Source organism: Spinacia oleracea, chromosome 6 (assembly GCF_020520425.1).
Source record: "Spinacia oleracea cultivar Varoflay chromosome 6, BTI_SOV_V1, whole genome shotgun sequence".
Lineage (NCBI taxonomy): Eukaryota > Viridiplantae > Streptophyta > Magnoliopsida > Caryophyllales > Amaranthaceae > Spinacia > Spinacia oleracea.
In genome coordinates this window covers 142,264,392-142,287,215 of record NC_079492.1, presented here as the reverse complement: position 1 = coordinate 142,287,215, position 22,824 = coordinate 142,264,392, and the positions used below count along the sequence as shown (strand labels likewise).

Below are 22,824 nucleotides of genomic sequence, written 5' to 3'. Positions count from 1 at the left end.
TGAACTTTATAATTAGGTGATCAGAATAAATTCTAAACATAAAAATATCAGGTTAATTTATAATAAGCTTGTATAAAGCTAGTTTAGTTCGAGCTCAAACTCGAGCTGAGTCGGGTGCTTAACGAACAAAGTTCGAACAATAAATCGCAAGTTAGCTTGGTCAAACTCGAGCAAAACTCGAACAATTAAAATCCTTATCAAATTTAGTTCGAACAAGGTAGAACTCGGATTGCCTCGGCTAGGCCCTACTCATACTACGTACGTCTAGCCATCTAACTACATCCTCGTTAGAAAAATGACAATGATGACACGTGGAAAGCGTTGATGGCCGGTGCATATCAAACAATCAAAAACTACAAACGGCCATCAACCTTTGTTCATAAATCACAAACGCAAAGGGCCACAATAAGTGCTCCCAAATTTCAGTTTTCTTCGACCTTTCATCAACACCCTAATTCCTAAGGTACTACTCCACTTTGAGCTATTGTTTTTCTCTTACTTGTTTATGTATACTTTTATTGCAATTTACACTATTCAATTTCTTTAGCAAAGTGTTTTTTTATTATTATTATTATTATTAATGTTTAAATGGGTAGTTTAATCGATTTGGGGTTGAAATTGGGTTCTAAATTGGGTTCTAAATTGGGTTCTGCTAAATCTTTGCAATATGAGTTTTAGATTCTTGTAAATTATTGATTGCCTATATTTGTTGTTCATCAATTTTAATTTTACACTTTGTTAAGTTGAAAGATGATCTAATTTGTAATTGGGTAAGTCTAAATCATTGATCAGCTAGGACCTTATCCGAATTTGTGGTTCACATGTGGTATATCAATTTTGCCTTTTTCGGCTTAATGATTGTAATCTCAGTCTCTAATTATTAAGATCTAACCCACTAAACATCACGTGAGTATCCACATGGATAGAAGAAGAGAAGTGTTCGCTTAATAATATGACAAAGGGTTACTTCCTGTTGCCATATGGTTTTATAATATGGTTTTAAAATGGAACTTCTTTTGATATTATGAAGTGGACTCTCTCTTATGGGTGCGGCTTAGGTCCATATTTGACATTAATGGTCTTCACTACTTTAATTTGTGGAATTCTTAGCTTAGCCAAGAAATTTATGGTATTAAGGCTACATTTTCGACTTCTTGGCACTTCATTTCAGACATTTATTGCACATCAAGACAACCATTTTTAGTTGTTAGAATATGCCTTGAATCGGTTAAGTTCCCTTCCAAATAACCCAAACACGGGTATCTCACTTTACGATATCTGTTATTTTGGACTAGCTTTATCTATTTGGGCCTATTATTCGGGTCTTTTCCGTATCTGTCCAAAGAGTATTACATAAACTCTTTAGTTCATAACCTAGTTGTATTTTGTAATTTGTACTCTTCAAGATCAATAAAAAAATTGCTCTCCATCTGCTTGTGGATGTAGCTAACACATCGTTAGTGAATCACGTTAAATCTTTGTATTCTTTATTTGTGTTCTTAATTATCTTTCTTACTTCTGTTATAACATTAGTTTATTACCCCATTTTATTTTGGATCTTGATGTGCAATACGTAGTACATAGTATATGCCATATGGGGTATAAATAAAGGGGGAATGAATTCTTACAACTAGATCATTGAGATAGAGGAGGTTGAAAATTGCAATTTACTTCCAAATTTGGCTCTCTGGCATTCTAATCTTGAAATTCATGGCCGGTGAAGTCTTTGTAGATGGCAAGCTTTTATCTCCGAGGCCCGGCTACTCTTAGAAACTTTTCCCTGTCTGCTTCGTCTAATGGTATCTGGCTCCCCCTATTCTCATTTCTCACACAGTGACACTCTCCTTGGTTTACTGGTTTTTCTTTTCTGGTAATGATGTAAATGATGATTGCTGGTTGCAGGAGCTCCTTCAACGACTCAGCAAATTGGGCCAGTGGTCTTGGAACTCCCCCTCAACAAGATACGGAGACCACTAATGCGTACAAGAGCAAATGATCAGCATAAAGTCCATGAACTCATGGATAGCATTAAGGAGATTGGTCTTCAAGTCCCTGTAAGTACTCCATATTCCAGACTAAATAACATCCAATATGGGATAATTCATTACATTATGAGTTTCGGCACTGAATAATTTTACTGTAAGAAACTAAGAACCTTTCCCCTTCCTTGCTCTCTGTGACACAGTCGACTGAAAAGTGCACTTGAGAGTTGAGCCTGCATCTGTTTCAGTAACAGCTTTCCCTAGACAGTGAAAGATATGAGAGCAAACGTTGCATAAGAATGCAGAATGTTTAAATCTTTGATATGACGAATTTGAATGATTAATTTGATGCATCGCGAAATAGAGGGAGCTTAAGAGTGAAATATATTCTGTGATTTAGTGTTTGGTTCTACTGATTCGGTTTTCTGGACATCATTTTTTCACTGTTTACGTAAGTGAATTTTATCTGTCTTAAAATTTTGCAGATTGATGTTCTGGAGGTCGATGGGGTGTACTATGGTAAGTCAGTAGCAAGTGCTTTGGCTTGACTTCTGCTCCTTATATGTTACTAATGAGATTGTACTTTACATTTTCTGGTATAATTTGTTAAAGATATCATTGTTTTATAAGTAGGACTGTAATTTTTTTTGTTTAACCACAGGTTTCTCTGGTTGCCACCGATATGAGGCTCATGAACAGTTAGGTCTCCCAACAATTCGCTGCAAAATCAGGCGTGGAACAAAGGAAACGTTAAGGTTACCCTTGAGTACATCTTCTGATTTAGTTGTTTTATGCCATTTTTATTCTGAAAATTTCTGCAAGAGATTTTGAAACTGTTTCAAATTTATCTTGCAGGCATCATCTCCGATAAATACATTGAAGTAATTTGTATGTTGTAGGCAGATATTTCATGTATGTTGCTTTGCACTTGTAATTTGTATTTTTCCAGTGCTCTCCCTAATGCTAGCATTCTGGTCTTCCTGGACTACTTGTATAAAACTCAAGAACTGTTGTAGCAGTATTTATCCCTTCTCAAATCACAACTGTCATGTATATTATGATTTTGTTGCATTATGTATAATAAGAAATTGGCAGAGTTGCATATTTTTCCCTGTTTCCTGTTACTTCAAATTATGTATGCACTTATCCAGACTGCAATTAAAATGCAAGAAATCTGCAACCACCCTCCACAATCAGATGTCGCATTGTCTCAGTCGCCATAATGAAGGATCAACATGATTTTACAACAAATTAGAATAATTGAGTCACATTTCAATCCTCTTCAAGAAGCTTAAATTTAGGTAGAAGGCAGATCAAGAAATTTAATCATGAACCATATACAATATTTGAGAAGGTTACAATATTTTCGGAACATCATAAAATAGTATGTCTAAGTAATGTAACTATGGATCCAGGATCAAGAATCAATGTACAAGATGGGAGATAACTAACTGTTAATACCTGTAGCAATACAATTTGATAGAACAATATCATTATCATTATCATTACCCAATTGCCTCAAAGAGGCTCCTGCAAGAAGCGAGGTAAGGGGGGGTCAGACGTACGCAACCTTACCCCTACAATTGCAAAATGTACAATCAAATGACAAAATGTACACAAACATGATAACCCTACACTACTCCCATATTACAGGAGAAACTAAGGGCATGTTTGAAAAGAAGGCTTCCAAGTTTGCAACCGAAATGTCTTCTGCAGCTTTGAAGGAATCCGGAGTGATGACAGCTTGGTGAGGGGAGAGGACAACATTCTCTAAACCAAACAGTTCTTTAGGAACATTAGGCTCGTTCTCAAACACGTCGAGACCAGCTCCTCCGATTTTGCCTTCCACCAGAAACCGCACCAGTTCTTTCTCATCGATTAATGATCCTCTACCAACGTTAATGACTACTCCTTTCTTCCCTAACGCGGTCAACACATCCTTGTTGATCATGTGGTGCGTTTGGTCGTTTAACGAGCAACAGAGGATGAGTATGTCACTGTTAAGTGCTAAGTCATGGATATTGTCATAGTAAGGGAAAGAAACAGAGGGTTTCTTCTGCCTTGAGTTGTATGCTATGATGCAACCAAATGAGGTAAGTCTCTTTGCAATAAGAGAACCAATGCTTCCAAGGCCGACTATGCCTACTCGCTTTCCACCTATCTAACAACAACAACAACAACAAAGCCTTAGTCCCAAAATGTTTCCACCTATCTAAAATTGACATAAATCTAAATTATTGTAAATGAGGCAAGCACATTACAGAGATATCACTACTTGACTAATATCCAGTTTAGAGTTGTAAGAGCATAGAATCTATAAAGATTAGTAGGTTTGAAGTTTCCCAAACTAAATTGTGCATAATCTAAGGACCTTTTTGTTGGAATGTGAAAATGCAGGTCAAACTAAAATGTGCCAATGTGGAAATTTTATTCATATGGAGTTCTGCTATATTCGTATCGATATATATTTTTTAAATATTATATTTTTTATAATTTTTACTTGTACACGATTTGAGATATTAAGAGTCAAAGTAATGGTTAGAAGAGTAAAAGTCAATATTTCCGAAACGGATGAAGTAGTTCATTCACACACCCACACAGAAAAACACAGTGCTACTCCTATTACATTGTTAATTGTTATTATCAATATTACTCCCTCCGTTTCTTTTTGTTCTTTACGTTTTGGCTTTTTGCACGTTTATTAACGACTAATTAATGTGCATTGAGATTCCTCTATTTTTTTTATTAAAACAAGGATAATTACGTTTATTTATAATGTTTTCACTCTTATCAAAATTTTGATATAGAAAAATATCAACCAAAAGCTTAAGATGATGTTAAAGCCCCAAGATTAGTTTTATACTCTATCAAAAAATGAGAAAAAAATTAATATCTCAATAGAAAAGTGTGATTGATTAAATGAATCAATAAATTTATTTGGTTAAAATATGCATTAAACACAAATTTTAATAGAATATTATAATATTTAGGTGATTATATAAAAGAAAATGTAAACAACATTTTGAAACAACCGGAAAAGAAAATGTAAAAGACAAAAAGAAACGGAGTGAAATGGGGAAGTTATTACTCGTAGTTTACTGGAAAATTACCAGAAAAAACTAATCAGCGAGCAAATTACCAGATGAAACAGCAAACATAGAAGTCAAAAGAAAAGGCATTTCCACTTACTCTAGACCCGAGCGGGAAAACTGGTTGTTCGGGCCAGGACTTGGCCCGAACAAAGCGGTCCGCAGCGGAGACTTTACGGAGCACATCAAGCAGCAATCCGACCGCGCAATCGGCAACATCATCGGAAAAGGCGTCCCCGACATTGGCGACGGAGATTCCTCGGCGGTGGCACTCAGATAGATCGATGTGATCAACGCCGACGCAGGAAGTGACGATACACTCCAATGAGGGCAGGCAATCTAAGGTGTCCTTTTTCAAGGGAGAGGGTCCCACGCATAGGAGAGCACGTGCGGAACCTCCGTGTAATCGGAGAAAGGCAAGGGCGGCGGAGCGGTCGGCGCCTGCGGAGGTGATGGGGTCGATGAGGGAGAAAGTGGGGGCGAGGCGGTGGTGGAATAAGGAAGAGAAGGAAGGTATGCGGTGGATTACAAGGAGGGGTTTTCGTTGAGGGTGTTCGTCAACATTTTCCGCCATTTTTTTTATTGGAGATAGGTAAGTGACAAAGGTTGTATACTTGCATGATTGGATTATTTGGATATAGAGATGTTTTTATTTTTAATTGTTACTCCGTATTGGACTGCAACTCTACAGGGGCAGTGCAAAAGCTCTTGTGCGCACAAGGTCTATAATAAATTTATTGTACAGTAAGATAATTTTAACCCTTTTTTTGTAACTTTTATATTAGTAAAAAAGAAATTGATAGATAAATATTTTAAAGGCTTAAATGATTAATTTTAGGCAAATTTGTTAAAAAAGACCTTTTATAATCCAAATTTTGCGAGAAAGGACCTTATATATTTTTTTTTGTGAAATAACACCTTAATGTAAATTTTTTTGCGAGAAAGGACCTTATATAAATTTTTTTTTGTGAAATCACACATTAATGTAATTTTTTTTGCGAAAGACAACCAAGAGTAAATTTCCGGCATTGACTGAGTTTTTTCCGGCCATTGACTTGCACGTGAGAAGCACGTGTGGCATTATTTTGCTAATCACACCCAATTTTCCTCCAAAATTCTAAGCTTTAAAACCTAAAGTTGAAAAGAAAAACCGAAATAAAATCAAGTTTGAAAATTCAAGAGTCAGGAAAATCATTGTCTTTAGCCAACGTAAGCCACACGTGCTGCTCACGTGCAAGTTAATGGCCGGAAAAGCTCAGTCAATGCCGGAAACATTCCTTAGGTCCTTTCTCGCAAAAAAAATTACTTTAAGGTGTGTTTTCACAAAAAAAATTATATAAGGTCCTTTTTCGCAAAATTTGAGTTATAAAAGGTCCTTTTTGGCAAATTTGCCTTAATTTTATACATTATTAGTTATTTTAAAGAAATAAGTTTTACTAAAATGAAAAAATTTATCACTGAAAAATAGATAACTTTTACATGTATATGCTTAACTTTTAATCATTTTGAGTTAACTTTTACTCTGGTGTACAATATTTATTGTACACCCATTGTAAATAAGAATTTGTGAAATGGGAGACGGGTAGACCTTTTAAAAATCGGTTTTTTCATGAAATGCCCCTGAGGTTTGCAAAAACGCACCAAATACCCTCGCGTCTTTTGAATCACATAATATACCCCTATTTTTGCCTTAGTTTGCACCAAATACCCCTAAGCCGACCTTCCGTTAGTCCTCCGTTAAGTCATGTTTATAATTCATCAAATGCACCTATTTATAAACGTATTACACAATATACACCTACTTGTAAACTTATTTGCACGAAATACCCAAACTGCTTTTAAACGGCAGAATTTGATTCAAATGGCTAGTCCAGTAAGTTTTATACTATCAAAAGAAAGAAAGTTGCGTAACAACCATGTTTTCTTCATCCAAACTTGCTGCTTGTATAGTTTGTAGATTCTTAATCAAGGAACAATACCCAGAATCCTAACAAAAAACATACAAGTATAACATATTGGGCCTTCGTTAGATTTTGATCAAATGATCTCACATCTCAGCTGAAGTTCGAAACAAAAGGCACCTGACAACCAAACAGCCAGAAGCTAAACACTAATTGTAGAATTACATGTTAACATCATACTCTCAGAGAAGTATACAACCAAAATACAAGTATTTCACCTCTCAGAACTGATTGTATAAATTTCTTGTACAAAAGTGCAGCTGGTGAATGATTGACACTAGAATATATACATTTTTTTATTTCTGATGCAAAAAGAATATTTTCCCAAGTAAAAAACAATCTGGGAAAAGAATTTGAACAGAAAATATGTAACCAACTGCTGTAACGCAAACAAAAGAGAACAGAACATACTCCTTTCTCAATGGAATGAGTATATAGCAGCAGAAAAGACTAACCCCGGTTACAAAGAAAAAAGAGCTTCCAAATAATCATCAATGTAGGCTAAACAAGGCCAGTGATCTGTTCTAATTCGGACCAATGTTGAAATATCAGAAACTTCCATCCGAAAGAGAAGATGATACCTGGGTGGTAGGAATATCAACACAAGAAAGCAACCCATGTTTGTCTTACCAATGTTGATCTTACCATCTTCATTTTCAAAGTATGTCAAATATAGTGGACCACCATCAAAATTCGCAACCGAGTTATTCTCATTAGCAGAACCTGAAAACATATCTATCCATGCCACATCCTGGATTAAGCCACCGTCCTTCACAACCTCCACCAGAGGTCTACCAATCACACCAACAACAAAGGGGGCTAAATATCTTTCAACAACACGAATTGCTAAGGTTGAAGGAACTTCGAGAAGCTTAACTGATTGTGTTCCATGGATTGCTGCAAACCCCTTACCTCCTTTTAGTGAAAATGTTTCCCGACCTGCACTGGAAGAGGCACCACATACCTCCCACAAAGCATCAAAAAGGGCGGAGTAATATCCTGGAACTGTGTCTTCTAGAATCTCAGTTGGGGCAGCAGCCTTGAGAAACATGTCCTCGATGCCAACTGAGACCCCCTGAAGCTTCCCATTAACAACCTGACCATTTTCTGCATTCGCGTTAATGGAAACATCCACAAGACCTGGCACAGGTTCTCGGGGTTCCAATTCAATGGTAACAAGTGAACTAGAAACTGACTTTTCATTGGACTGAATTCCAGCTGGGACAATGTCCAATGACTCTTTCTTGTGGGGGATCTCAAAAGCCGATTCGCCAAGAAGAAATGGGATATGATATGATGGTATAGAACCATATGGAGCTGAGGATGAGAACTTGAGAACTATTCCATACATTGCAGGAACTGTATCTAATTCAACAGCACTATCCCCTGTTGAATCTGATCCCCATATACGGTTGAAATGTTCAGAACTAAACCTCAAAAAACCAAATCCATCCCTAGAACAGATATAGAATTCAAATTCTGGCAATTTTGTAAAGCAAAGCAAACCCAGTTTGAGTCACGAAATTGCAATTGTTTACTATAATCTCCTCCAAATTTAAGCATTTCTCAGAAAGATTAATAAGAGATTTATCAGAAATGAAGTAATTACTAGACAAATTAACTTTTCTGAGATGAGGGAGCTTCGAAGCAATCAAATCAACGCCTTCATCAGTGATCCCTAAAGCAGCACCACCACCACCAGAAACACCAGTAACGCAGTAATCATCCTTTGGATTACTTACATCCAACTCCTCCAAATTTGTGATGAACTGGGAAATAACCCCCAAATCGGAATCAGTAACAATTGAAAAATTGTGCAACTTGAGCGATTTAATCGACTTGAGAGATGAATTGGGAAATTGTTGAATCGAATTCGAAGGGAAATCGGTGTGATTAGATAGGCCAGGGAAAGTGAAATGAATTGAAGAATTGAAGTGGGTTCGCCATGGAAATCGGAAAGGGAGATATGTTTGAGGTTAGGGAATCGAAGGAAGAGTTTGGAGAGAAGTTTGAGATTTTTTTTTTTTTTTGATTTTAGGTCGAAAAATATATATTAAGGGCAAAATGGTAAACTGCAGCTAACGGAGGACTAACGTCCGTTAACTCCAAGTGCATCTCATGAACAGTATGAAAAAATAGGGGTATATTATGTGATTCAAAAGACGCGAGGGTATTTGGTGCGTTTTTGCAAACCTCAGGGGCATTTCATGAAAAAACCGATAATAATTGACCCGACTTGAAAACTGACCCGAACTCGATCCAAAAATATTGGGTACTGAACAAGATTTTGTGACGCGTAATCCGATTTTATCTGAACCAAAGCAACCCGAAAGGAATGGGAGAAAACTCGACCGGGCCCGTTTTGGACCCGACCAATTGAAAATCATTGTATTTATTGTAATAAATGAGATTATGAGAAAATTTAAGCATAATAGACACGTTATTTTTACTATTGTTGTGTGTAATATGATTTTAATTTTGATTATACGTCATTTTATGATATAATTTGACTAAATATAAACTTGTGTAGGAAAATTTGTTAATTTGTGCCCATATTTTGTATATTTATCACCTAAATGAAATATAATGTGCGTTTTAAAACCCGCTGGGTCGACCGGAACCCGAAAGTTCTGGGTCTTGAACAAGCATTTGTAAACCCGAACCCGAAAGGGATCGACCCGATTCAATCCGAAAATAATTTTTTACAACCCAACCCGACCGATCCATCCGACCCGTTTGACATGTCTAGAGACGGGGATTTAAATTTCAAACCTATTGTATATGGATTTTCAGTCTTTACCCCTAAGTCAAGATCTCATTGAGGGATATAAAAATTGTCATTCATCGGCAAGTAACTTTTTTTAATCAAGTTAAATTTGGGCTGGCACTAATTTTTGGCGCAATTTAGAAGGTGGACTATGGCCATCTCTCCACCAGGTTGTTAGCCATAGCCATAGCCATCTCCCCACCAGGTTGTTAGCTAGCGAATTATGCCAAGATTGCTAGAACCACCTCACATTCAAATAATGAGTGAATTATTGACTCATTTTGTGATTAACCTAATTGTAACCACATAATATGGATAGTTAACCTACTGGGTTAAAAAAAATTATCTCATCGCCACATGATTCCCTGTCTGCCCCTTCTGTCAATAGTCAGTGAATTCTGAAATCCTTAAAGTTTTTCTTTTTTTTTTGTCATTAATTCTGTTTATGGAGTTTCCAATTGCTAAAGAAAAATAATAAAATTACGAAAATGATAAAGGTAGCAACATGCGACCTTTAAGCCGTGTCACAATGATGACATGGCATATTTACGTGGCATGATATAAATTGAAAACTAAAATATTTAACTTACATAACCTATTATACATGTTTCATAAAAGGGTAAGAAAATCTTAATATTCTAATTTGTTTCCTTCTTTATATCGACTTCATTATTTACATATTTTCATAGTAAAAATATTGAATTGGTAGTAAAATATTCTGATGACGGATAGTCTACGTGGCGCATATATGTACCAATTAAACTGCGATACGTAAGATTGCAACAACTAAATGTTGTCGCAACTTACGACCCTTATCATCACCGATAAAATTAAACCGGCAGATCCATTTATTTTTCTTCTGACAGAACAGAATCGATATATTGCATTATTGATTGAGCTCACATTAAATAACAAGTTAAGAATAAGACCAAATTAATTAAGATTTCCAAAACCTTCATCTCCGGATATCAGCTAATATTTTCTTCAGATTTGATACAGCAATATTGATGTTGGTCTCATCTCCAACCTGTCATTAATATTGTATGATGAACGAAATCAATCATGACTCAATTAGTACATATTTTCACAACCATATTACCAAATTAAATTATTTTCGAAATTAATTGATTACATGTTAAGATAAAAATAATAAATTCATATTTAAAGAAGAGTATTTTAAGAAAAACTTATTTTAATGTTTTGTTGTTTGTTAAAGATTTAGGAAAAATTCGTACGCATCTTGAAGTTAAATTGATTATTACGTTTATAGTCGTTTCATATTTATTTAGAGTATTATAGATATATTATTCATTATTTCCAAGTTCAAATATACTAGGTAGTCATTAAGCACCCTAACATTACAGGTGTCACGGTCTCACTATAATCAAAAGAATATTTTTGTGGACAAACTAATCAAAACAATTTAGACCTTTCCCTCTGTTAGGAGGTAAGGATGATAGATTTTTTCCAAGACAATACTCACGTGCCAAAACAATCTCATTGTGTAGGAAAATGTTTGTTTTGGTAACGGGTCGAATTAATAAGACTGTAACTATAGGACAATCTATTAGAGATTTAAAGTAGGAGTACGTAAGGCTCTATATTTTTCACCTTATTGTTATTGCTTATTTAGCCAAATCAGAAAAATCAGATTATACCAGGTGAAGAGAATAAAGCCTTACAAAATATGTTGATACCTGAGCATGAACGGAGTGAACAAAATTGGCGTTGACTTTCTTTGAAATAGAGTTGACCACATCAAACCCTTGTTGGTCTAAACATTGAAGCACTTTTGATAGAGGCAACCCATCATCTTCCTTTGTGCAAACAATCACCTCTATGCTTCCTTTGAAAACATTCACTTTAACATCATTTTCATATTCAATTCTTTTATAATTGGACATTTCCTTTCTAAGATCATCTCTTTTGTCATTCAGTACTTGCAATTTTTGTTGCATTTGCTTTATGTACTTCTCTGCCTCTCCCAAATGATCCGACATCGATCGTTTCCCCTGTAAAAAAATGATTTGCAATTTTTGTTATGCCAAAACTTTTTATTTGATCAATCTATGGACAGGGATAGAGAACTTATCATGGGTAATTCATCTATTTTATCCTTTTATCTTGTTTAACATTTTTCGTGGGAATATTTTGCGAATAAAAACAACAATGTTACTATATTACCCTTACTATGTCGCAACAATGTTTTTTTTATGAGAAGCTAAGTTATTTTTTCATTTTTTTTAAGAGAAATCTCATACGAAATATGTTACATTTATACCTGCCACGTACAAGATTAGTGGGGTAAAGAGTCATTTTATGGCACATAACAATTAGTTAAGGATACTAATTATCCTTATCCCTCCTACCCCCTTAAAGACACATATCACCTAGCTTCTTCCTTTTCTCCTTTTCTCCTTTTCCCCTTCGGTTAAGTGTCTTTTAAAGTTATGCATCGATAAGTATCAGAGTATTACACAATATTACCTTTTATCTTGTAAAACTACGATAAGTATTAAACACAAGATGAAAAAAGAGTTTTTTTTTTTGTGACATGAGAATTTGAGTTAGAGGAGTAGGTAACAAGAAAGAGAAGAGAGTATTCACCTTAATACATTCAAGAGGAAGAAGAGACTTTAAAGATGCATGAAGAGAAGACATTTCAAGTCTTCGTTTTCGCTCAATTTCTCTATGAATAATCTTCTGCCTTTTCTTAATATCATTAGGATTCAAGTCATCATTACCTTGATCATGATCAATGGATGTTAACTTTGATGCTAATGGTCGTTTACTTCGATTAGGATCTTCGACAAGAGTTGGAATTTGATTAAGGAGATTATCAAGATCATTATGTTGTTCTAATGATGGGATTATTTGATCACCTAGTAGTTGATTTGGAGGTACACAATCAGAAATATTAAAGAATATTTCATTATTTTGTGAACAATAAGGATCAAACATTATTATTGAAAAGGGAAAGTTAATTTTGTTTGTTTCATCCCACTCTATTTCCCTCTATTTATAGCAATATAAGTTTCCCAAGTGGGAAAGTAGTTTGGAAAATTGAAATCATGATTATACAAGTAGGTTTAAAAAATGAATAGGATATGGCAATACCCAAGATCATTTGATTTTGTGTCTCCTAGTGGACCCTTGCTTATCTAAGGCATGACTTCATTTGATACCAACGTCCTAATATTTGAGTAATGCATAAATTTGGATATAACCGGTTGTATTTCACATAAGATATACTCCGCAGTTTAAGTTATTTCTTTTTTATCTATTTGCATATCGGTAAAATAATAGTTTTAATTGTACTTTGTACGAAGTATAATATAAATGTACATAGTATAATCAATCGGTTGTATTTTACACGGTTTCTTTCCTAATACGAGTATACAACTTGTTCAAATCACTTTTACAAATGTCTTTTTTTTGGTATACAACAAGTCTCGCACAATCATGAAATCACAAATTCAGAATCATCAGAATAATTAATTGGATAGTTATTGCATCTGAGGCCCTGTCAGGGTCTAAATTCCTATAGCTAGTTATCTATCCATCTATTATGAATCCGGTACACTGGCAGTTAGGCCTGTGCAAAAACCGATCTGGACCGAAAATTAGACCGGATCGGACCGGGCCAAAGAAAAATCTCTTATATCAAACAGTATTCTAATTTTATGGCACAAGGTAGTATGGAGTACTAGATTTGAAACTCGTAATTCAATACCTTTCTTCTTTTATTTCGAAACTAGTTTTTGGTAATGCACCGGATTACTACATTAGTAACCTTTGTATTTAGTTATTCTTTTGTAATGTAACATGAAATATGTCATGTCTTAGTGGTAAAGGTTTTATTGATTATACATAAAGTTATGGGTTCAAACCTTATCCAAAACATATTGACATTTTTTATGTATGTGAAGGTTACATTGATTGAATGAATCATAAGAAAAGCATCACATGTCACATAAACTTTATTCGAAACGTATATAGTATAGATAGATAGGTAATTCATATGCTTTTTATGTACTGAATCTTGGTGATAATTTATCCTTCCATAAATGAACCTTAATCGTACTCAGTTTTGACTTTTGACTTGAGTTTTGTCTGGATTTTGTGTTAAGCTAAAACAAAATAGTCGTCATATTGCCATTTTGTGGGTTTCAGGTTGTTCTAAGGAGATAATATGTGCTCTTAAAGCATGTATGATACATATGGTTGTTCAAACTTTTGACATAAGACTGTTTTTTTGAAGGTAAGATGAAGTGTCCTACCGGATCAGAACCCCACAGAGTCATCCCAGTCCGGGGTAGCTGACTAGACACTTTGATAATGAGAGATGGCAAAGTATCTCTAATAGGGATTGAACCCTCAACCTTTTGGTTGAAAGGTAAAATCTTTTCCACTAGACCAGGGCATAACATGGCTTTTTTTCGAATGTAAGATAAAGTGTCCTACTGGGCCAGAACTCCACACAGGTGGCAATAGGACTATATGAATACAACAAAAGAATCAATCAAGTTTAGGCAATACAGTAGGTTATAGGACTACAGGAATACTGAAGTGCGGTGATTGGAAAATATCACGTTGTTAGCTCTGGAAGTTTACACACTACTTGTACTACCAGCTGACTTGAATAAGTCAGATCTGAAGCAAAAGTGAGAACCAGATATCACTCAAATAATTCAGAAGCACTCACAAATATGATATATCCTTCTCTTTTCATCAAAGTTATGGCATGGAAACATGTAGGAAAATCCATTTAACAAATAAGTCAGCTTTACAGCAAAAACTGAAACCTGGGAGACTGCAGATAGAATCAACATTCATCCTGAACAGAACAGAGAAAGCTGCAACTATTCATCACCGTCGCTATCTATATCAAAATCTTTCACCTTCACATCTGCATCTTCTCCATACTGGATGCTCATATCAATCTGTGACAACACATACTGTATGCTGTCATCTTTCCTTAAGTCAAGAGGGATGAAACTCACCATACTGTACTCATCTACCAGATCAATCAAGGCTTTGTTCAACTTCTCAAACTGTGGAGCCATTCGACGATTCAATTGTGACAGTAACATATGTGGCTCGGGGTTCAAGAAATCGTCAAGATCTTTCTTGTTCTTTACAAGGTCCATTTTTGACATGATATTAACATGGGGCAATTCAAGCTGTACCATTGCAGAGAGAGAGGACAAGCAACCGCTAATAAACTTGGTAACATCTGTCATGAACTGTGAATCGAGCAGATAAACAACACAGACATTGAAATTCTTACGCTGCAAGTGTGCCACAAAGTTTTTAAGAACAGGAACATGAGAGAAGAGTTCAATTTGCCCAGGACAGTCGAAAACCAAATAATCATCATCCAAGAAATCATCTAGCTTTTCAGTAAGCCAGTCATCAAGATTATCTTCAAGTTCTTCCATGCAGTAAATCAAACCCCCATTTGGACCCAACCCTAGTTCTTCCATAACATCCTCTAAATTAATAAGTTCCCTGATATCAACAGCAACGGGATAGTCAAAGTTTTCGGCAGCAGGGTCAAGGTTTATAATATTAATTGTACGGCGCATGGTTTCACAGTGTCGGTACAAGCTAGAGCAGTAAGTTGACTTCCCACTTCCTGCAGGACCAATGACTAGTTGTGCGTACCCCATTATAATTGTTTACAGGTTTTCTTATCACCAGTGAGATCCAGATCAAACCTAGACAAGCATCCCAATTCACAAAAGTTTAAATAAAATCATGAGCATGGAAGCGAAAAGAGTAAGATGAGAAACAAAGTACACACAGAAAGTATGCAATTTCTATGAAATACAAGGGGAAATTGCTAGTAGTGATGAAATTCCTTTTCCCTTATTAGAATAAATTCAATTCATAAGAGGCAGAGCTGAAGGTAGAAGGGTTTTGAAGTACACGGAGTCTATAACTTATAAGCGACAGAAAGAGCACAAGGAGAAGTTATGGCCTGATGTTCAAACAAGAGTAAAAATGAGACAACACAACACAATGGGGGAAAATAATACTCCGTACAAATGAAATGATACTCCGTCCCTAATGTCCCATTTGACTTTTCACGGTCTCCACTACCCGACTTAAAATGTAAGTATCTCTAATTCTACACGCGTAAAAATTACAAGAAAAATTGATAATCCAAAAATATATATTGAAAAGAATCTAACAAGACCTCACATGACTATATTATAGGGCTAATGAGAAATGGAATTCATGGTCAAAGCTTCCAAAGTTTGACAAAAAAATTGCTATGGGGCAATCTTTTAGGGGCATAGGGAGTACTAACAATAACGGTGGCGGATCCATGATTTCACGGATGATGGGTTACCATCGGCCACGGCTCACCATACAACCAATAATCAATGCATAAATATAAAAAAACTTAACAATTCAAAAAAAGTTTCATCTCAAAAGTAACAAGTATCAATACTACAACCAAATAAGTACTTTAAAATTCAAATTGTTCTCTACAACTTTTCATATTTTGATATCTATCTATACTATTATCATTCATATTAACATTCAAAAACAAATCTCTCTCTAGATAAGTAATCAAACAATCATTCAACCTCTGCTTCTATACGGCTAATTATTACTCCTGTAATGGCACTATGGCAGTGCTATTGTGCTAGTACTCCAGCATCTTAATTCTAAAATACATTTAGATCATGTCACTCATTATTGATCGGTGTTGGAAAGCTCTGGGCCTGTGGCTAATGATTGATAATTTACTTGAACAAGTTTTCAGAGCTCAGGGTCAATTATCAAACAGATTAATCTATTTAGACTGCATTTTCGATTTAATTATCAAACAGATTATTAAACCAGATATCAAACGAAGACGAAAAACAATTCTAGTTTCACAAACAATGAAGCAGAATCCAAAATAATGTAACTAACTTAAAAGTAAGACCAACTCTTTCAAACACCTTGTATTCAATTTTACAAGGAATAAAATAATGACTAACAGACTAAGTGAAGAACCCTAACTACTATTTTGAGAAACTGACAAATAAATTAAGTACCTGGATTCGAGAATCAATGGGTTTAGAGATGTTGAGTGACTGATTCGTTCGCCGTTGTACCGGAGCAGTGTTCTCGTTCAATCGGCGACGACGGCGAGCTTTCAATATCTACTCGTCTGTTTGTCGTGGTTGGAGGTTCGTACACGAATGTGGAAGTTAGTGAACGAACGGTGGTCACCTACTCGCCTGGTGGTTTACTCCGGCGAGTCGATGACAGAATTTGGGACTCGGGCGGCGGCGGCGGCGGCGAAACGGCGATATTAAAGAGAAGGAATGGAAGAGAGGTTTGCGTAATCACAGCACACTCCCAATTGAGACTTGTTCCACAACTTTGGGCCTAAAACTGAAACTTTAACTTTGAAGATTGCAATTGATTTACATTTAGAAGTCTTTAATGGTTTGGGCTGCGTTATAGTTGGTTATGGCTATTGGGTTGTGCCTCGTGCAGAACCTTCATGTCTTGGGCCAAAGTGTTTAAGCCCACGCCAAACTCACTAAGTCACTAGTTTCATGTTGTCGGCTAGACACGACCCAAAACCACGTGCTTTCGTGTCGTACTTTTATGACTAAAGTTAATTTCACTCAATTTAATGTGTATTGATGTATTTGGCTATATCATTTCGCGCTTTGTCATGCTTTTTCCAAAAATGTTATCACTTGGCACAACCTACCGCCCACAACTTCGCGCTTATCGGGGAATATTTTTTGCCGTGCACGTGTTCCATTTTACGTGATAAGACGTGTCGTGACTCATGCAAGCACGAACCAATGCCTTCTTATTAGTTTAATGTCCGCAAGAGCTTCATGTTCATCTATTTTACTATATACTAAAAGAGACACCAGGAATGACACATGTCAATTCCTGGTACGATTTTTTCCCGCCAAAAATCAATTTCCCAAAAAAGTGTATCTGTTTATTTTACTTCTTTTTTTTATAAACTATTTATGGATGGAAATAAAATTTAGTCTATAAACTATGGCAATAATAGATACGACGTAATAATAATTATTCTAAATTGGTAATATTTTAGTCAAATCGCTATATTATTAATAGAAATTATATCACTCAATACTTTGGTCAAATTACCATATTAGCATTTAAAATATGCACATTAGATGAATAAATTTAAAATCCGTTATATAATTTGTGAAAAAAATGATCAAAATCCGTGCGTGCACGAGATCTAATCTAGTAATATTAAATAATTACCCCCAATATCCTCCTGCCTCCCTAGTAAAATACTAAAGTTGTATTCAGTGTGTGAGGAATCAGACCAGGGTCGTCTCCGGCAATTTGGAGGTCATGTGCTAAATACAGATATTGGCGAAGAATCGAACCCCGGTCTTGGATATCACACTTGTGATTCTTTACCAACTTGGACAAAGATTACATAATGCATAATAAAGCACTTGTTATATACGAAGTATATAACATTTGTTTTTGGGGGTTAACCAACATAATTTCTTTTTGGGGCCTCAAAATTTTGTGGCCCGATGCTGTAGGTCCGTCTGTTGGTTCAGTGGTGATTGAGGCTGAACTTGGTAGGGAGAACCCGTGTTCGATCCCCCGCAACAACAATTGGGAGGGGACTGTAACCTATCCACCCAGAACTCGCTTCGAATTCGGATTAGCCCTAAGGGTGAACCGGGTGTTAACACCAAAACAAATTACAATACAAATAAGGGTGAAAGAATTTAAAATTGTAACCTATATTATGCCGACACTTAATTTTTGCCACTAACCTAAGAAGTCATTGGTGTAAATTAGCAGTGAGGATTGTTTATCTTTATGTCATTGTAGAAACTTTCTCAACAATCCTCCATAGATGCGTTAGTTCTATTAGAACAGTACGGAATATGACAATTATTTTTCAACAAAGATGGCGACCCCTAATTTTCATACAACTATTTACTACAGTAAATAATTAATAATCATTCACGGTCTGAACTTTGAAAGAGACATTCACGTTTCGAAAAAGAGTCCGTACATTATTATTTGTATCAATTTAAACATGTCATTAAGTGAATGTGAAAGGATCTACTATTATTATTGTATTCGAGCACGACCACGTTTTAAACCTTCCCATTCTTATAACATTTAACTCTTAAACTGAGAAACCAATTAAATACAAAGTATCACGAGGACAATTTTAATAATAATAACAATAAATTTATATCTCAATAAGTATCTATCAATGGTATTCAGATCTAGGCTCCGTTTAGTAGGGCGTAAAACGTTTTCATGAAAAACGATTTTCCCATTTTTAATCATTTTACGTTGTTTGGTTGGGTGAGGGATGTAAAACAATTTTACATGACTCCCTCAAAGGTGTAAAACTCTTTTCCATTTGAAAGGAAGGGAAACCACTTTTTCTTTTTTCCTCCTTAGCTCATCTCCTTTCTTTCCCTCAATCTTCACCATCTTCTCCCATTTTCCTTTAAGTTACTAAATAAAGGAAAACTAGTTTGGAATTGTGTTTTCCCTTGAAAAATGTTTTCCATGGAAAATCATTTTACAATGAAAACGTTTTACGCCCTACCAAACGGAGCCCTAGTGATAAACATTAATTGCTTGTGTACAATATGTTACAAGCTCGAATCTTCTGATCTCCTGTTTGTAATTTGCATTTTCTTTTCTTACTATTGTAATTGTAGATCCCTATTTCGAGTTATTAGCCTTAAGCATAAAGTTTTTAGACAGTTAAATAAATTAATTTAAGTCTCGTGCACGCACATATATCATAAAATATTATTTGGCCACTTTTAATGAAGTATTTAACGGAAATGTTTCTCCCCCGTAAAGCTAGTGCATTAGCACGGGTATCTAGTAGGACAGGAAAAAAAAGTAGATAGGTTTTTTAGGAAAGGGTTTTGGACGGAAAATTTTACATCAAGGAATGCCATATGTTATTTCTACTAACCATGGAATAATATTACGGAGTATTATACTAAAACACAAATTTTTTTCCCCTCTTTGACTTCACATGGTTTTTTTTGTTTAACCGAGTTGTACAACCTCTAATAAAATTTTCTTGGAAATAGTAATGTTTCTAAAATATTTATTGTGGCATAAATTATGAAGTGATCATATTTCTCTAAAGTTTTTTTTGCATCTGAATACAACTCTTTTTTTAATTGTTTTAATTGAAAATCAACATTTTCAATTAATAATTTTTAATTAAGATCCACTCAAAAATAAACTGAATGCTCAAAAGGAATTATTGAAGCCATGCGTTTTAGTACAGAGTTATACTCCCTCTATCCTTTAATACTCGACCTGTTTTGACCAGACACGATTGTCAATGCACAACTTTGACCACTAATTTCTTTAACTACATATTATAAAAACTTATAAAAATATTAATAATATATATTAAGATGAAGCCAACAATATATTATATACTAATATTTATTTTCATATACTAGAAATAAAATAGGGTCAAAATAAATTATGTGAATAGTGCAAAAAGTCATTAGGTCGAATATTAAGGGACGGGGGAGTAGATTAATTAGACTCTTATGGTGGGGTAAGGACTCATGAAAAATTAAAAGGTCGGATCAGATAGTTGCTGTAAAAAAAGTTTAAAAGGGAAGAAAAAAAGGGTTCAGGAATGGATTAAGACGTATAGAGAAGAAATATATCAAGTGAATAAATGGCATAACTATTTATTGTCTGTTTGGTTTAATGGTGATTAGGGCTGAACTTGCTAGGGAGTACCTCGTGTTCGATCTCCCGCAACGTAACAATAATTGGGAAGAGACTAATCTGAAACCTATCTACCTAAAACTTGTATTCTGATTAGTCCTAAGGGTGAACGGGGTAGTCCAACAAAAAAAACAAATGGCAGGACTAATTTGTACGATGTAAGTCACTACGTTGTATTATATTATAGGAAAATTTGTAATTATTAATTCAATCTTTACCCGATTTTCTTTAATTAAGCCCTATGCGATATTTCTAAATAATCCAACCTTTATGACCCAACTACTATTATTAAGCCTAGATGACCGGTTACCTGCTACAAAGTCAACGTTAAAAACGTTGACAACCTAAAGTTAGTTTCCCTCCTAAAATATTGGACACGTCATCATCACTTGCCACCTAAACAAGGATTTCATTTTTTTTCAAAAAACCCTTAACCCTTCTCTTCTCTGTACCGTGTTTCAATTCCTCTCTCCTCCACTACTGCTGCTTCAACCACAATTGTACTGGTTCATGACATCATCAGCGATTTTCTTGTGAAAATAGGTGACTTCATCCACGCGCATTCAAATTTCGTCTCCAAAATCGTACAATTGAAGGTGAACTTACAAACCTTAGCCTTTTTGTTCGTTTTTTGGTAAATTTTGAATTTTGGGCTTCCTTGATGGTCAGTTCGTAAAAACCCGAGTTGTTGCAATAATATAGTTTTTTTTTATGTTGTGGGATGTTGGTTATTGTGGTCTTGTACGTTGAAAATTTAGAAAGAAAAAAAAACCTTGAATTTGAAGAAGATCCAGATCCAACAGGCAATTGCTTTACCCCAGCCATAGCAATTGCTGATTATTTTTGGTGAACTTCGAATGGAGAGGTATGACCGTAGAGGGATCGACAATGGTGGAGAAGAGGTAGAAGAGAAATAATGGAGAGAAGTACAGAGATGAAGCAGAAAATCGCGAGGAGAGAGGAACGAAAATTAAAATAGCAATTAAAGAAAATAAGGGAAAAAAATAAAAATTATAATTATAATTGTTATATGCCACGAAAGGGTGAATACCGCCTATAGCAGGTTAGTAACTTGTTAGGCTTAATCATAGTAGTTGGGTCATAAAGGTTGGATTATTTAGAAATATCGCATAAATAGGCTTAATTAAAGAAAATCGGGCAAATGTTGGATTAATAATTACAAATTTTCCTATATTAAATAGCACTAGCATTGGTGCCGACTTTTTTACATTATACTCCCTCCGTTCCTAAATAAGTGTCCAGTTCCTATAAATAGCGTTCCCTTATAAGTGTCTAGTTTCCATTTTTGGATATACAACTTTCCCACTTTCTATACACTTTTCCCACTTTTCCACACACTTTTTCCATTTTTCTATAAATCATTATTACTTTTTCTTACACATTCTACACTTTTCCCACTTTTCAATCACCACATCCACTTTTATTTATACTTTATCAATAAACAATTATCTAATTTTTCCATTCCCAAAAAATAACATTCTCAATCATTACCTCTTACACACAATTCAGTTTTATTAAATCCCGCATAAATGTCCAAAGTGAACACTTATTTAGAAATGGAGGGAGTACTTCGTAACTTTTTGAGTGAAAGATTACTATTCTAAAGTTGGTTATCAACCTATAAAGAACAATTAACTAATAGGTTCATCTTTTACTTGTGCCTTGTTTAGTAATAATTAATTTTTTACTAATTGCTTGATGATTATTTACTTGTAGGCGTTGCTACTTGTTAGAATAATACTTCTTCCGTCTTTTAATATTCGCAACGTTTGTTAGTTTCACGCATGCCGATGCACAACTTTGATCATTTATATTTTAAATTCTCTTTATGCAAAAATTATAAAAAGTTGATATTTTGAAAATACACATTGAGACGAATCTAACAAGATCCCACATGACTATGTTTTATCTTATATAAAAAAAACTACGAACAGTCAAAGTAGATTAAATGAATAGTGGCAAAAGTCCAAATGTTGCGAGTATTAAAAGACGGAGGAAGTATAACGTAATACTCCGTACGCAGTATGACTTATTAAGTTATTATCAATAAGGGCTTGAACAAGATTGTCCGAAAAATGTCCGGGTGTGATAAAGGTTCGTTGCCTTAAAGTCGAATTTGCCCTATTATCTGTTATAACGTGTAAACTCGTAGTAATCCACCTGCTGTTATGTAATAGAAGATTCCAACTTCTCGGTGTGTATCGAAGAATTAATTTAGAACACTCTTAATGTCTAAAACAATG

General features: G+C 35.0%; 4 protein-coding genes across 4 annotated transcripts; 1 reads left to right on the top strand and 3 right to left on the bottom strand.

Annotated features, from left to right (window-relative positions):
• Positions 1-310: 310 nt before the first annotated feature.
• Positions 311-3,086, top strand: LOC110784360 (sulfiredoxin, chloroplastic/mitochondrial). Its single transcript, XM_021988805.2, has 6 exons — positions 311-463; positions 1,724-1,799; positions 1,903-2,054; positions 2,468-2,501; positions 2,644-2,737; positions 2,838-3,086. The coding sequence occupies exons 2-6, from the start codon at positions 1,733-1,735 to the stop codon at positions 2,851-2,853; spliced, it is 363 nt and encodes a 120-aa protein (XP_021844497.1). The 5' UTR covers positions 311-463; positions 1,724-1,732; the 3' UTR covers positions 2,854-3,086.
• A 209-nt stretch (positions 3,087-3,295) lies between these two features.
• Positions 3,296-5,726, bottom strand: LOC110784328 (glyoxylate/hydroxypyruvate reductase HPR3). Its single transcript, XM_021988766.2, has 2 exons — positions 5,172-5,726; positions 3,296-4,143 (listed from the first exon to the last, which is right to left on the bottom strand). The coding sequence occupies exons 1-2, from the start codon at positions 5,643-5,645 to the stop codon at positions 3,619-3,621; spliced, it is 999 nt and encodes a 332-aa protein (XP_021844458.1). The 5' UTR covers positions 5,646-5,726; the 3' UTR covers positions 3,296-3,618.
• A 1,704-nt stretch (positions 5,727-7,430) lies between these two features.
• Positions 7,431-12,807, bottom strand: LOC110784329 (transcription factor bHLH118). Its single transcript, XM_021988767.2, has 3 exons — positions 12,407-12,807; positions 11,497-11,811; positions 7,431-10,826 (listed from the first exon to the last, which is right to left on the bottom strand). Exons 1-3 carry the CDS (start codon positions 12,758-12,760, stop codon positions 10,755-10,757), a joined length of 741 nt encoding a protein of 246 aa, XP_021844459.1. The 5' UTR covers positions 12,761-12,807; the 3' UTR covers positions 7,431-10,754.
• Positions 12,808-14,477: 1,670 nt separating this feature from the next.
• On the bottom strand, positions 14,478-17,210 carry LOC110784361 (GPN-loop GTPase 3). The gene is made up of 2 exons (XM_021988806.2): positions 16,855-17,210; positions 14,478-15,519 (listed from the first exon to the last, which is right to left on the bottom strand). The coding sequence occupies exon 2, from the start codon at positions 15,469-15,471 to the stop codon at positions 14,662-14,664; it is 810 nt and encodes a 269-aa protein (XP_021844498.1). The 5' UTR covers positions 15,472-15,519; positions 16,855-17,210; the 3' UTR covers positions 14,478-14,661.
• Between the last annotated feature and the right edge of the window lie 5,614 nt (positions 17,211-22,824).

What these genes read in the sequence shown, in the direction of transcription:
- LOC110784360 (XM_021988805.2), top strand. Translation starts at nt 1,733, where the DNA reads ATGGCAAGCTTTTATCTCCGAGGCCCGGCTACTCTTAGAAACTTTTCC. An exon ending in CCTGTCTGCTTCGTCTAATG is followed by an intron (nt 1,800 to 1,902) that starts GTATCTGGCTCC and finishes TGCTGGTTGCAG; the next exon opens with GAGCTCCTTCAACGACTCAG. An exon ending in GGTCGATGGGGTGTACTATG is followed by an intron (nt 2,502 to 2,643) that starts GTAAGTCAGTAG and finishes GTTTAACCACAG; the next exon opens with GTTTCTCTGGTTGCCACCGA.
- LOC110784328 (XM_021988766.2), bottom strand. Translation starts at nt 5,645, where the DNA reads ATGGCGGAAAATGTTGACGAACACCCTCAACGAAAACCCCTCCTTGTA. An exon ending in TTTTCCCGCTCGGGTCTAGA is followed by an intron (nt 4,144 to 5,171) that starts GTAAGTGGAAAT and finishes TGTTGTTGTTAG; the next exon opens with ATAGGTGGAAAGCGAGTAGG.
- LOC110784329 (XM_021988767.2), bottom strand. Translation starts at nt 12,760, where the DNA reads ATGTTTGATCCTTATTGTTCACAAAATAATGAAATATTCTTTAATATT. An exon ending in TTCCTCTTGAATGTATTAAG is followed by an intron (nt 11,812 to 12,406) that starts GTGAATACTCTC and finishes ATTTTTTTACAG; the next exon opens with GGGAAACGATCGATGTCGGA. An exon ending in TTCACTCCGTTCATGCTCAG is followed by an intron (nt 10,827 to 11,496) that starts GTATCAACATAT and finishes TATTAATGACAG; the next exon opens with GTTGGAGATGAGACCAACAT.
- LOC110784361 (XM_021988806.2), bottom strand. Translation starts at nt 15,471, where the DNA reads ATGGGGTACGCACAACTAGTCATTGGTCCTGCAGGAAGTGGGAAGTCA.